Source organism: Lactuca serriola, chromosome 3 (assembly GCF_051521515.1).
Source record: "Lactuca serriola cultivar US96UC23 chromosome 3, Lser_US96UC23_V15, whole genome shotgun sequence".
Lineage (NCBI taxonomy): Eukaryota > Viridiplantae > Streptophyta > Magnoliopsida > Asterales > Asteraceae > Lactuca > Lactuca serriola.
Window position 1 is genome coordinate 81,134,620 of NC_136410.1, and position 15,803 is coordinate 81,150,422.

Consider the following 15,803-nt stretch of genomic DNA (forward strand, 5'->3'; position numbering starts at 1 on the left):
TAGCTTATTCAACTTGCGAATCAGAGTACATAGCAGTAAGCGAGGCGGCTAAGGAGGCAATATGGCTGAAGAACTTCATCGGAGACCTTGGAGTTGTACCAGCTATAAAGGAGCCTATGGAGATTTTCTGTGACAACGAGAGTGCAGTTGCCTTAGCCAAGGAACCAAGGGATCGTGGCAGATCCCGACACATCGACATAAAATATCACTTCATAAGACATCGGATAGAAGGACTCCTCGTAGTAAAGAGGGTATTGTCAGAGGAGAACCCAACAGATCCCCTCACAACGGGACTAAGTAGGGTTAAGAACTTACAGCATGCGAGGCACATCCGGCTGAAGGACGATATTAGTTTTAATGATTAGATAGTTTTGAAACTTGTAATAGTTGAAATGTAATTGACATTTATGATTAAATAAAAGGTGTTTTCTATTTATAAGTATTGTTACTATCTTGTGTCAATCATTTACTATTATTTCACTTTGCATGTTTTGACTTCCAGAATAATTATATTATTCAAAGTATCCACAGTCGATCATAATTTGGAAGTAGGTATTGAGGCAAGACTGTTATGAATTTGGCTTGTAGATTGTCTGAAGTGTATTAGACATAACAAAAGATTGCTACAACATTCATGAGTGCTCATAAGGTCTGAGTATTGGATTAAACCTATGCTTACTTGTATCACTTCATGGAATTTATCTCGAGTGATCGTGAGACGATAATATCATATAAGTCTTCAAACAAAGAGATATGAGTTGCCGACAATGAGTTGGGTGTACATTGATAGTACGAAACCGCATCAGTAACTTGATGCTATAAAACATGTTGTTGTGTACAATTTAACAAGTAGTTAGTACAAGCATATGAGTCGAAGCTCATCTGTTCCTTTTAGTCCTTGGAGGATTAAAAGCGATATCTTGGGCCCATCGATGATTTTGTTTTGACTTATGTGCTGGGCCCGGTCAGAACTAAATTGATGTGTTTGATTAAGTTCTATGTCAAACAAATCGGAAATCGGGAAAGAAATTGTTGGACAATAAGTATGATGTTGTTCAATTTATTTGTCTGGCTGATATCTTGAGAACAGATGATTATATGATCACTTATCTAAAATGGCGTGTCACATTTCAACAGAGGCTTTTAAGAGCTACGATTGCTAGTTGGTGTTTTAAGTCATACTTGCAATTATAGTTACTAGACTTATCAAAGTGGGAGACTGTTGGATTTAGTGTCTAAGCCCATAACTATAATTGGTATGTACTTGACCCGAGAGTAGCATGGTCCATTTGGGTTGCATGTCACCAGAACAATTTGTAAGGATGGAATTTTGAGAAGAGGATATTTATTTTTTATTAATATATTATATGTTCTAATATATTCATATGAAATCATATTATTATTTAATTAGTATTGATCAAGAATTAATTTGGAATTAATTTAGTGATCGAAAGAGCCTAATTAGATATAAGGGGCTAATTTGGTAAATGTATCAATCTTATGGTGTGGGCTTATGGTTATTTAGGATGGGCTAAACCAATATGGTAGTCGATACATAGTCCATGGAGGTTTAACCCATGGATCCTAAGTAAGCTGAAAAGTCATGCACATTAGGGTTTACATGGATGTAACCCTAATCCTAGCCAAACTATATAAGAAGACCCTAGGCTACTAAAATCAGCACCTAGTGATCTTTGGAAGAGCATGGCCGATTTTGTGTGCAATTAATCCTCTCTCAAGTCCTCCATTGTTGGTGGTGTTGTGTAAAGCATTTGATGCATCAAATTTGGGGTGTTAGGCTCTTAAAGGTCCAAGGAAACAAGCTATAAGAATATGTATATCAACTAACTAGTTTTGTTATACAAGTATTCATGTTTTGCATGCTAGTTAGGATAATGCTTTGGAAAATAAAATTGCATGTATAATTAGAGAAAACATAGATCCAAAGCATTTAGGGTTGTATGTGCACTTTAAGGTTGTTAGAGTGCTCAAAACCCATCAACTATGATTGTCACAACATGACACATGATTAGAGGCAAACCCTAATTTTCAGGATTGGACCTATTTAAAGGAATTGAGGGGCTAGGGTTTCCTTCAACCTCAGCCTCCATCACCTCTTAAGCCCTTGAAGAAACCCTAATCCCTCTCCTCAATTATTGAGCTTATCTTGGTGCTTTTGGTTGCTTTTGAAGGAAGTAGAATGATTTGGAAGTGTTGTTAGCATCTTGAGAAGCTTCGGGGCCTCATTTGGGCATCTCTGGACCTTTGTAAGTGCTCAAGATTCAAACTTTATGCTTGTAGGTTTCTAGATCTAATCTTTTGTCCTTTTATCTTCAAGCTTGAGCAAGTTGTCATGGTGAGATTCCATAAAGTTGGTAACTCTATGGATCCTTGAGGTCCTTTGAGTGTTATATGGTTCAAATCTTGAATTTACTAGTGTTTTGAACCTATACATGAGATCTTTGGTGATGTTTCTTCATTTTGACCTAGTCTGAGTCTTAGACTCACAATGGACATGCATGGCTGAAAAGCATCGATCTCTAGGTTGTACTGGACATTAGAAAGCCTTATAGAAGGATTTGATGGATAACTAAATGGATTGAGAATTAAATACATTATGCTAAGAAAAACCTGGTTCATGACGTGACAACCTCTTGTCACGACGTGACGACTTGAGAATTTCCCGGTTAATTTGGACAGATTCTATCACGGCCTGATGACTTGTTTATCATGACATGACGGGGGTTTGGATCGATATTGAGTTGGATAAGTTGAATAGTGACCTATTTGGGATCGGGCTAAGTGTGTTTCTCACAATGTGACCATTGGATGGTCACGTCGTGATGGCCAACAGATGGTGATGCTGACCGTTGACTTTGACCTTTACTGTTGACTTGTATGACATGGATTGACTTTTGGTCAAAATTGCTAGATTTAGAGTATAGGCTAAGGTTGGAATTTTTTTGATTCGTTAGGTATGTTATAGCACCTGTTGCAGGGAATTAAGCTGTGGTTTATCTAATGTCATGAGACATGTGAGTCTTCTCACTATACTATGTAGGCTACTATATTGTCTTTGTGACTCTTGTATGAAATACTGTGGTCAGATTACAACACCTGTATGAAAGATTGTAGTTGGATCACAACATTTTTTTGTATTTGTGATTTACCTGGAAGACGATGGTTGGATCATGGTAGAAAGGTTACGTTTGTTCTGTAATCTGGGAGTGAATGTAAGCCTATGATTGGCTCATAACATTCATGTGGTGATGCTGACCGTTGACTTTGACCTTTACTATTGACTTGTTGACTTGGATTGACTTTTGGTCAAAATTACTAGATTTAAGGTATAGACTAAGGTTGGAACTTTTTTGATATGTTCGGTGTGTTGTAGCACCTGTTGTAGGGCATCGAGCTATGGTTTATCTAATTTTGTGAGACATGCGAGTCTTCTCACTATACTATGTAGGCTACTAGATTGTCTTTGTGACTCTTATTTGAAAGACTGTGGTTGGATCACAACACATATATGAAAGTTTGTGGTTGGATCACAACACCTGTTTTTTATATGTGATTTTCCTTGAAGATGATGGTTGGATCATGGTAGAAAGGTTACGATTGGGCTGTAATTTGGGAGTAAATGTAAGCCTATGATTGGAACATAACATTCATGTAGAGATGGGTCCACTGATATTTATGGTATGTGGTATTTTGGGGAACTCACTAAGCTTTATGCTTATAATTTTATTGTTTAAATATTTTTAGGTACTTCCAATTCCAAAGGGAAGAGCCCAACTTGACTGCACAACTTCACCTTGATGAATTTATGCATTGATGATTGTTATTTTACTATGATGATTGTGATACATTTATTATGATGGATTTTGGAACAAATATTATGTGAATTTGATGATTCAAAAATGAAAAAAAATTATTAGTGATTTGGGGATGTTACAAGTTGGTATCAGATCCTTCGTTTGAGGGATTCGGTCGCCTTTATGGGCGTGTCTGAACTTAAACAGAGGAATTGGTGATCTTTTTTAAAGAAAATAAATTTTCTAAAAATATTTTTACAATGAAAAGGGTGCAATGCGTGCAATCATTAGAGTATTATGTGTTTTTGTGAATTACAAGTTTTGATAGGGCTAAGGATACTTTTAGGAATTGCATGATAGAATTACTTGATTTGTGATGCTTTGTAAATTAGGAGGGAGTGGATGTTATGCATAACTTGGAATCTATATTGGTGAAATTAGTTGCTAAGTGTATGTTTAAAAATTGTATACGATTAGGATCGTATATCCCTAGAATGACTGATTTAGCCTTATTTACTATACCTTGTCTAGTTGTAAGCTTAGGGTAGATTCATTTATTCGATAGTCTATTTGATCATGTGTTGTGTATAATTTTCATGCAGAAGGAAACCGGTGGTGTTGGTAGAAGTTCCTAGTATTGTAGAGGCCAGTGAGACAAGGACTCATTGGAGAGCTTAAGGAGTGATTTAGTGAATATGTATGTTTTATAGCATAGAGATTATGAGAATTTCCATGGAAAGTGATTTGGAGGATTCAGGATGATTGTTGAGGAAATTATGGATATGTATGGAAGATTGTATTGGTCCCGTACTACTGGAGGCACATGATCTGTACTCGAATCAAGGAAAATGATGGAGATCCTAAGGAGCTTATGGTGTGAGAGTTCCATTGAGTATATTTTGGTCATTTATATGTTTGTATTTTAGTATAGTGGTGAGCACTCGAGGAGCTGGTTCAGGTTTAGGTTCTAGTTTTTGGCTTTAGTGCCGCACCAATTGATGATAGGATACGCGAGTTCATCACGTCTGGGATCACTCGCGATATTTTGGATTCTCCTCATGTGATGTTTGGTACCATCAAGTAGAGGATTATGGAGCTACTAGACGATCGCTTGGGGGCCTTTCGTGCCAAGATCACAACTAGTCATCTTGGGGCACAAACTATCTCTTTTCGAGAGTTTAAGGCTTGTGGAGCCTTGAAGTTCTTCGGGAAGAAAGACCTGATTGCTAGCAAAAGATGGATTGATGACATGAAGAATGCTCAAAGAACGTTTTTTTGCTCTGAGGGGTCGAAGGTGTGATTTGCATCCTGCCTTCTGAGGGATGGAGCCCACGATTGGTGGGAGGATGTTGGACACTCTTTGGGAGATGACGTCGTGGAGGCCATAACTTGGGATGATTTTGTGACGAGATTTTGAATTGAGTTTGCACCAACTATTGAGGTGAAAAGGCTAGCGAGGGAGTTCCAGGACATTCGCTAGACTACGGAGACTATGGCGGAGATCACTACCAAATTCTTGGAGAGAGCTTTGCTGGTTCCACTATATGTCGTAGACGTTGAGATAAGGAAGAAGAGATACCACAACAAGCTCAGGGATGACATTCTGGAGTTTGTGAGCATGTCGAGCTATAAGACCCTAGAGGTAATGATTGCTAGAGCTCAGGAATAGGAGATTGTGTTGGAGCTTCATACGAAGTGGAAGCTGGAACAGGTATAGACGGTGGGCTAAGCGAAGAAACCCAAGAATTTCGATTCTCGTTGTAGGGGACATCAGGGCAGGGCCCGTTATGGCAGGTGCGACAAGCCGCACGATGGAGCCTCTCGAGCAGCGGGTTTGAGTTGTTTTAGGTGTGGCCAGACTGAACATTTTGGTAGGGATTGCACTCTTGGAGCATTGATATGTTTCCAATACAATCAGACGGGCCACAAGAAGACCGATTGCCTGAGATTGATGGGAGGAGTAGTGGAAACTCCCAAACCAGCTACCTTGAGTATTACTAATGGCCGCTAGGTCAAGGAGGATGCTCCCGTGGTCAAGAGCATGACATTCCAGTTGAAAACCGAGGAGGCATGCGCAACACCAGATGTGGTTACCTGTATGTATCTTTATCATGTATTTTATTACTCTCTTGTTTTTGTTTATGTTTATCTAATCATGTATAGGGATGTTTTTAGTTAATGGTATAACTGATCATGTTTTGTTTGATTTTGGTGCTACCCGATCATCTGTGTCACTTGCACTTAGCTAGAAGTTTAGCGATACTCTAAGGACTTTGGATTATCTGTTGGAGGTGGAGATTGCCAATGATCATTCAGTGAGTGCTTCGAGAAGTTCATCGGGGATGTGTTATGAATATGTTCAATAAGAGATATTCGAGTGATTTGGTTTCGATTCCTCTACGAGGGTCGAAGGTTATTATAGGTATGGACTAGTGGGACCCCAATGTGGCTATGATTAATTGTGAGCACCAATTATTAAGAGTTCAAACCCCAAGTGGGGGAGAATTGGTTATTCATGGTGACGGTGCTCAGGGTGGACCGACTGTTTGTTGACCTGCGAGAGCTAAGAGGTATATTCAACAAGGGTGCTACGGATTCCTAGCTTATGTGGTGGATAAGTGAGGTTAAGAGGATTGTAGACAACGTGCCCACTGTTTGTGAGTTCCCCGATGTGTTTCCCGAGGATTTTTCGGGAGTGCCTCCTAAGAGGCAGGTTGAGTTTTGAATTGATCTGATCCTAGGTGTGGTGTCGATAGCGAAGGCGCCATATCGCTTAACACCTCTTGAGATGCAAGAGTTGTTTACACAGTTGCAGGAGCTGTTAGGAAAATGATTCATTAGCTGAGCAGTTCACCGTGGGGAGCACCAATCATGTTTATGAAAAAAGGATGGTTCAGACAAGATGTGCATTAACTATCGGGAGTTGAAAAAGTTGATGGTGAAGAACCGTTATCCACTTTCAAAGATTGATGATTTATTTTACATTCTTTTAGGTGCATCTTGGTTCTACAAGATTGATTTGAGATTGTGTTATCATCACATGAGGGCCAGAGATGATGATGTGTAGAAGACAACCTTCATGACCCGTTATGGTCATTACGAGTTTGTGGTGATGCCATTTGGGCTCACCAATGCGCCAACAACATTCATGGTGTTGGACTAAGTGTATTAGGTCCTAACTAAATTGTTATAAATTGATGAATAAAATTAAAGTCCTTTTTGGGTTGCCCTCATAACCAGGAAATGGATTGAATTGATCTACGGAGAAAGAGAGATAAAATGTTTTGTTAATATATTAATTAGAAATTGTTAATTAATGATTTTTTAATTTATTATATGAATAATAAATTAATTAGAAATAGGTGATAATTGATTAATTATTAATTAGTATTTATCTGGAATTAATTCAGGATTAATTATAATTAATTAAAGGTGCAAGTGGTGAATTATAAATGTTCAATAGTTAAACAAAAGAGACAATTCTAGAATAGTCCATGACATGGACAATTTTGGATCACTTCTTAGGGTTTCCGAAAATCTCTTGATAGTATATAAGGAAAAGATTTGGATTAGGATTAAATATATTATTTAATCCTTCAAATCTTGCTTTGTCCCTAAGTTACCTAGACTATAAATAGAACCCTTGGGAACCTAACTTTCATGGATTTCCTATACCTAAAAGGGGAGAAAGAAATTATCATCCTCTCCCCCTCTCTCCTTCAATCCATCATTCCTAGGGTTTCTTGTGTTTTGGGTGTGAACCATTAGAGGCTCGCACATTATTGGAGCACAGTTTTCCAAGGAGAGAAGAAGACTTTGACTAGATTGACTGGAATCAACAAAGATATACATATCTAATTATGAATTTGATTTCTACCAGGGTTTATTAGCTTCGTTGTTTAATAGTATGCTACTACATTAGTGTCATGACATATTGCATGTACCCTTAAGAGTATAAGGATTTTTCCACTTTATTACATGCCAAACCCATCAGTGGTATCAGAGAAAAGTTGTCTAACAATTGATAAGGCATTAGTTGAACTTGAACAAAACATTTATGTGACAACCGGGAGGATTATGTCACTAATAACCGTTAGGAAAGAGTAGGAAAAATAGATGTAATAGCTTAATATTGTAATATCTGATTTTGAGATAATAAAAATCAAATGTGCCATTACATTTATTTGTTAAAATGACTATTAGACTCGAAAATACATGTCAAAAAAGTTGTATTGTTTTCTAAGTTAGTTAACATATTTGGAAAGTAGTCGTTAACGTGAACCCAAAGATATAAGATTCGTAAAAATCCGACTCCAACGGAAAGAGTTATGGATTTTACAAAAATAAAAAACAACCGCGTAATTAAATCTAATTACTTAAAAAATATACTTAGAGATTGGTTGAGTTTTGATTAAAAGTGAAGAAATAAGATTCATAGCGCTCCTTAAGATATAAACTTTAGGACAAAGAATGTCGAAAATGGGATATGTATGAGAGAGATATAATTTTTGTAAAATCATTTATTTTTACCTCCGTTAGGTACAAAAATTTCTAAAGGATATTTGTGGTACTCCTTGAGACCATCACATAGATATAAAGAGGGTTTAGATTGGAGCTCGCACGAAGAAGTTATGATTTTTACAAAGTCATTTTGTGCTGGAAAGGTACGCGCCTATGACCGTCACGCATTTGACACCGGATTCGAGTAGATTACGAGTGACGTGGCCAATTGGGGAAGTGACACATGGCCTTCTATGGATGGAGCCACGATGATTACGTGCGACATAGGCAAATACTTGTGCCGTGTGCACCCTAAATCCATGCCTATAAATAGAACACAGTGTAGATCACTTCTGCACACCATTCTAAGGTAGTGTTTGTTTTTTGTCTGCAGATCTACATGGCCTCTCCTGTCTGCGCCGTGCTGACCATGTGCAGACATTAGCCTTCGCAGACTGTTTTTTTTTAATGACTGCAGAGCTAAAAATGTCTACGCGCCCTTTTCTTGGCGCGGATGTGGACCAGAGTCTTCTAACATCTTCAGACATCTTCTAGCCTAAAAAAACATATATATCTTCATTTTTTTCAAGTTTTTTTTAATTTATATTTTTTCCAACTTTATTAATGATAAACACTTTGAAAAAAAAATTACAAAACTTAAAAAAAACGTTCGACAATACAAACATGATATTTTTGATAAATTTATAAATAAAGATATATTACAATAATAGTCGTTGAAGTTGTTTATATAAATATAAACAAATATCATAAAATATTCTTATATTTTTTTGCCAAATTTTGTAAAACATTATTTAATACAATATCGTTAATTTCTCGAGAAAATATTTATGGTACGTTTTTAATGGATTTAATTGAAAAAATCGAAGTGTATTTCCATCCATTTATGTATCAAATTCTTTGATCACTAATTATAATGTTTAGTTATAACTTTGCAACCAAAGTTGTTGGTTTTTATCAAATATATACGTTAATTCATACCATTTTTATTTTTATTTTTTATACAATAATACATAAAAGTTGATATAGATTCGTTAATTATTTATAGCAAAGTCATAAAAATATTAAAAAACCACTTTGAAGTTTAAAAAAAAACAATTTATTTATATTTTAGTAGCCCGCAGATGTTAAAAAAACAAACAGTCTTTGTTTTTTCAGACTGCAGACGTTCGGTCCACCTCTTCTACTACATAGGTCCATAGATGTGGTCCGCAGACTGCATACATTTTTCCTCAGAAAAAAAAACAGCAACTAAATGTCTCTCTCTACATCTATCAAATTTGCTGCTCTTGGAGCAGTCCCCGGAGTCCCGAGCCTGATTCAACCCTACACCATTGACCTCATGTGAGTAGTGTGAGTTCATGCCCGTATTTTACTATTATAAAAGTTTCACCGGGGGGGGGGGGATACATGCTTATCAAACTGCTTTATTAAAATATATTTATATCCATAAATATAAATCGTTTTATAAAGCATGAAACCTTAGGATAATTTATCTAATGATACTAAACCTAGTTATCAGCTATAATATTATGCCTAAGAGTTATGATGTCCGATAGTCTAGGAAGAGATATTACCTAGATGTTATAATGGTCATGTTGGGTGCATTTTGTGCACCCTTTCTGCACAACTTTTAGCCCTTTTTCTATGTATATCCTTAAAATATTTTCGTTGTTTTTATTGCATTTTAGCATATCTAGGTTAATTTCTTGAACAACCTTATTTGCACTCTTTCATGTCAATTTCAGGTGAACCGGGGGTTGGAGCGCGCTTTTGGAGGTGCTAGGGAGCGATGATAAAGATTACGGGACGATTGGACGAGAATCGGAAGAATTAGAAAAATCAAGTTTGGACGAGCATCCAGAGGGCAACACAGGGCGTGTTGGGTTTGCCGTAGAATCCTACACGGGGCGTGTTTGGCTATCAAACATTTATCTTCTGACTTCGATGAACACGACCCGTGTTCATTTAGCCTATATGGACACGGGGCGTGTTGGGCTATCTGGGCATTTTTGGGCATCGTACTTACACTCAACACGGCCTGTGTTTATTTGCTCTATATCGACACGGGGCGTGTTCGACTTAAAAACTGTCTTTTTGGCAGTTTTTCCTCTTTTCTTATTTCGGGAATGAGGTCATTTTGGAAGCAAGCAGAGCAGAAAAAAGCATTTTTGAGGAGAAGGAGTTGAAGTTTTTAGCAAGGATTGTCCGTTAAGCATTTGGAAACATTTTGATTTCGTATTTGTAAGCATTTTAATTCTTGAATTCATCTTCTAGATTTCTGGTTTTGTTCTAGTCATGTGTGGCTAGAACTCTAATTTCTCCAACTCATGTTTTGACTTTCTAGTTGTGAATCTAATCATATGACATGATGTTTGTTCTTACTTTCTATCTAATGAATTTGATTTTGCTTCAATCGAATGTTTGATTCTAATTGTGATTCTTATTGGCCATTTGAATTAGCGTTAGGTCATTCCAGATATCTCTTTTACAAAATCCGTAATTGTTTTGTGAAATTGAACAAGTAACAAGCATTAAATTGACATCTATTGAATGAATTTAGTGTAAATCTTATTCATATACTTTTACACTCCCGAGCTTATGAGGAGTATTGGGTGTTGTTGGGAACATTCACATAAAGCTTCATGCAATCTTTCAATCTAATTCTAAGAGCTTGTTTAGATTAAGTTAGTAAGGTTAGGATTAATCAAAGAGCTTGTTTTGGTTAATTATTGTGGTGAATGGAAAGTGTTAGAGCTTGTTAACATTCTCAAGTACCAACTTAGATAGAATGAAACAAAGGTCTTGTCATCTTGGATTCACATTGTTGAAGTGTCATACATGAAGTTGAAGTCTTTATAATATCAGAATTTAATTTACTCATTCAGCCAATTACTTGTGATTTTACTTTATTTGTCTAATCATTGCAATCAAATCCCCCTTTTTCTTTCATCTGTTGTGAACAAGTACCTTACGCAAAAGGGTATAGACTGATTGTCCCGTGTCTCTATGGATCGACCCTACTTGACTTGTACTACTTTCTAGTGCAATAGAGTAGTGTTACTTAGGAGTATATCGTACCCCTTTATTTGTTGGGTTTGACACCCCTAACAAATTGGCGCCGTTTCCGGGGAGACGGTGTTACTAATTGTTTATGCCTAGATCTTTTCATACAGGTACACCATTGCCAATTGATTCGGAGATAGAGAAGACTGCAAAGAAGTTAAGGAAGCAAGCCAAGCTTCGTAAGAGGCAACCGGTTTCCGGTACTTCTTCATCATCCAATCCCCCGGTCATCAACATTTGGGAGGACATACCCCTCTCAAGTGTATCCGCATCAGAAACAGACAGCCCATCACTCTCACCACAAACAACCTCTCCCATAAATACCACTCCACCCTCTTCACCTATTCATAATATCCTAAACAGTTCACCTACAAAAACCACAACCAATTATCAAGCCATGGCACATAACCCTGGAGGGAATCAAGGTCCTCCAAACCCACCACCCGAACAAACTCTCCGTCAATGGTCAAGACAAGAGGTGACTCAACAACCTCTTTGCATCACATACCCAGCCGCCACCAACTTGGAACTAAAATCCAGGCTTATCCACTTACTCCCAACTTTTAGCGGATTGGAGAACGAAGATCCTCACAAGTTCCTCACCGAGTTCCATGTAGTATGTGTGGGTATGAAACCACACAATGTCACGGAGGATCAGATTAAGCTTAGGGCATTCCCCTTTGCAGTGCAAGACGCCGCCAAAGACTGGCTCTATGTCCTTCCACCAGGGACGGTGACTACTTGGGTAGACCTTGCGAGATTGTTCTTGGACAAGTATTTTCCCGAGATGAAAGCTTCCGACCTACGGAGGGAAATCATTAGAATCAAGCAGCACAAGAGAGAAGCTTTTCACAGATATTGGGATCGATTCAAGAAAATTTGTGCTCGATGCCCAAAGCATGGAATTACCAAATACCAGCTCCTCCAATGTTTCATTGAAGGAATGACTCCAATGGAAAGAAGGCTTCTTAATGCCTCTAGTGGCAGATCTTTACCCGACAAGACTCCTACTGAAATCCGCAATCTAATCAAGAACATGGCTGAAGATTCCAAACATTCAAGCCATGATGAAGAATGGTACACGGATACACCCCAGGGTGTAAAAGAAGTTCAAACTCCTCAGATTGAAGCTCAATTGTCCGAGCTCACAAAAGTAGTCATGATGCTAGCCAAAGACAAAGGTGTGCAACCCACACCCCGCCCATGCAGTATTTGTACTCAAGTGGGGCATCCAACCGGCATGTGCCCTCAGCTTCAGGAGGAAGACTATGAAGAAGCAAAATCCATGGGAGGTTTTCTTGGGTCTAATCAAAGGGGATATGAGTAGCCATGGGGTGATCAAAGATGGAGTAACAATCAAGGTTGGGGAGGACATCAACAGGCAAATTATCAACCAAGTCAACCACATCAATACCAGCAAAGACCAGCTTTTCCACCACAAAACTTCCAGCCAAGGCAGCCACAACACTCTCCTCAACAATCGGGTTCATCAAGTATGTCCTTAGAGGACATAGTGAAGAGTTTGGCAACTAGTACACAAGCTTTCCAACAAGAGACAAAAGCAAGCATAAAGAACTTAGTGAAACAAGTTTCATAGCTTGCCACTTCTGTAAGCAAATTAGAATCTCAAGGAAAGTTACCTACACAAACTGAAACAAACCCAAGGCACAATGTGTGTGCCATCACATTGAGAGGCGGAAAGAGCTATGATGGTCCAAAAGTGTCGGTTGATCAAAAGGAAGAAGAAATAGTGGTCGAAGAGGCAACCAAAGAAGAGAAGAAGGAAGATAAAACAACCGAAAATAAGCCCTTTATCACTGAGTCTAAGGCCACACCTACTCCATTTCCCGAACGATTAAAGAGCACGAAGAAAGAACGGGAGGAGAGTGAGATTATGAAAATGTTCCAGAAAGTTCATATCAACATTCCACTCATCGAGGCCATCAAGCAGGTACCTAGATATGCAAGGTTCCTTAAGGATCTTTGTGTATCTAAAAAGAAATTAAAAGGAAATCAAGTAGTAACAGTTGGGGAGCATGTATCCGCGGTTTTGCAAAAGAGGATGCCCTCGAAGTGCAAGGATCTCGGTGTCTTTACCGTGCCTTGAAAATTGGGGAATCTTTATGTTCCTCGAGCTATGATTGACCTAGGTGCATCCGTAAATGTCCTACCATATTCTCTTTTCAAATCAATTGGTGTAGGAACATTGAGCAAAACCGGTGTGATCATCCAACTTGCAGACCGGTCTTTGGTACATCCAAAAGGTGTATTGGAGGACGTGTTAGTGAAAGTTGATCAATTTGTTTTCCCGGCTGATTTTTATGTCTTAGATATGGGAGATGATGACTCTCCAAGTTCAAGTTCCATACTTTTGGGTAGACCTTTCCTTAAAACTTCTAAAACAAAAATTGATGTCTACAATGGAACTTTAAGTATGGAATTTGATGGTGAAGTTATCAACTTCAATGTTTATGAAGCAAAAAAGGTTCCTTCTGATGTTAAATATGTGAATTTTGTGAATATGCTCCAACCATTGGCTGAAAAGAGCTTATAGTCGACTAACCATGATTTTATGGAGTTAGTCTTGTCACAAAAATTAGACAGGGAAAAGGCCAAAGAACTTGCAAAGGAGTGCGGTATAAACGAGGAGGTGCTGGAGATTTTGAAGTTCAAGGATGATAAGCACATGCGGATTGCTGGAAGAGAAGTAGAATTACCTACTACCGAAGCCAAACTCCTTCTACTGGTGGAACAAACACAAGATCCGGGAGCAAAAACTCCATCGGACCCCTTAAAGAATATACATGTCGAGAAGGAGAGCACTCAGCCAGTCATCAACTCAAATAAACTATCAAAGAAGGAAGAGAATGAGTTGATAACCCTGGTGAACAAATACCAAAAAAGGACTAAGTGGACAATCTCTGATATTAAAGGTTTAAGTCCTTTTTGGTTTGTGCGCAAAAAGAAAGCCAAAGGAAGGTTGAAGGTTCCGTTGAAGGAGGTGGCAAGAAGATTGATGTGTTGGAGAGACCCACATACTTAGAATGAAGCATATGCGGGGACAAAGTCGAGCCAACGACCTAAAACAAGGGCAGCTAACCGGGAGGCAACCCGGGGGTATTTTCATCATTTTTCGTTAAAAAATTTCGTTCTTTGCATTCTTATGGTTTTTAATGTTACAAATGTGTTTTGTCATTGTTTTCAAACCAAAGGAACAGACCTTGGGGTGGAAAAGTATTTCATTTCCAAGAGGGAAATTTTCAAATTCAAAAAGTGGGGATTAACATCCAGGGACCAACACGGGTCGTGTTCCTCTTAGCCTTAATGGAACACGAGCCGTGTCCATGAAAAAAAGTCCCAAATTCTTCCAGAGACCAACACGGGTCGTGTCTAGTTTTGGCCTACAATTGACACGGGTCGTGTCCATGCAAAAAAAAGTCCCAAATTCTTCCAGAGACCAACACGGGTCGTGTCTCATTTTGGCCTGCAATTGACACGGGTCGTGTCCATGCAAAAAATGTCCCAAATTCTTACAGAGAGTAACACGGGTCGTGTGGGGTTTTGACCTTGACCCAACACGGGTCGTGTTCGTCTTTAACTTAGCATAAAACCCCCAACACGGGGCATGTCGATTTGGCCTAGGGCGACACGGGGCGTGTCTGTGCAACAGTTACTCTCCTTTTTAAAGAAAAAAAATCGGGATTTGACCTCATTTATCCCCACTTTCACTTTCTAACAGCCCCTCTCTCCCAACAAAAACCTTAGGTCCGATTTTCATAAAAAAACCTTTCAATCTCTTTAAGATTTTGGCTTTCATCTACAAAAAGGTTTGATTTTCATCATCTACACTTCATCTTCTCCATCTTAAACACCATTTTCTTGCATTTTAATGGTGGATTTCGGGGTTTTGACAAACCCTAGATCCGAAAATTCTCTCTTGATTTTGGTGTTTTAGTGTCTCAATCTTGAAAGGGGCAAGCTTGGGGAGGTTAAGGAAGATCTTTTCCATCAAGAACAACACAATCCAACACACGATTCGGTAAATTCTTTCCAACTCCTAACTTTTGGATTTTGTGTTCTTGAGTCAAAGTACTTGAAATTTTGATATATTTGGACTTGATTCTTAGTAGGAAATCTTTGAAAACCAAATTTCCCGCGAAATTTTGGTGGCCAAGTTCAAAGTTGACTGGACCCGTCAACAGTTGACTTTTTGACATTTTGACCCATTGACTTTTAAATTTGTCCCAAACTTGACTATGGAAGCTACATCTTCCAAAAGACCAAGACAGACCAAATCATCCGCCCGCCGTCGGAAGCCTAGATCTCCATCACCTCCATCTAGATCCCCATCACCTCCACCTAGGTCCCCAACAACCCCAATTGACCCGTCTCATTGCGGTGTCG

At 38.5% G+C, this 15,803-nt stretch overlaps 1 protein-coding gene across 1 annotated transcript; it reads left to right on the top strand.

Moving 5' to 3' along the window:
• The first annotated feature begins 11,487 nt into the window (after nucleotides 1–11,487).
• LOC145095438 (uncharacterized) lies at nucleotides 11,488–13,953 on the top strand. The gene is made up of 3 exons (XM_079033319.1): nucleotides 11,488–12,691; nucleotides 13,022–13,486; nucleotides 13,601–13,953. The coding sequence occupies exons 1-3, from the start codon at nucleotides 11,488–11,490 to the stop codon at nucleotides 13,951–13,953; spliced, it is 2,022 nt and encodes a 673-aa protein (XP_078889445.1).
• Nucleotides 13,954–15,803: the final 1,850 nt, after the last annotated feature.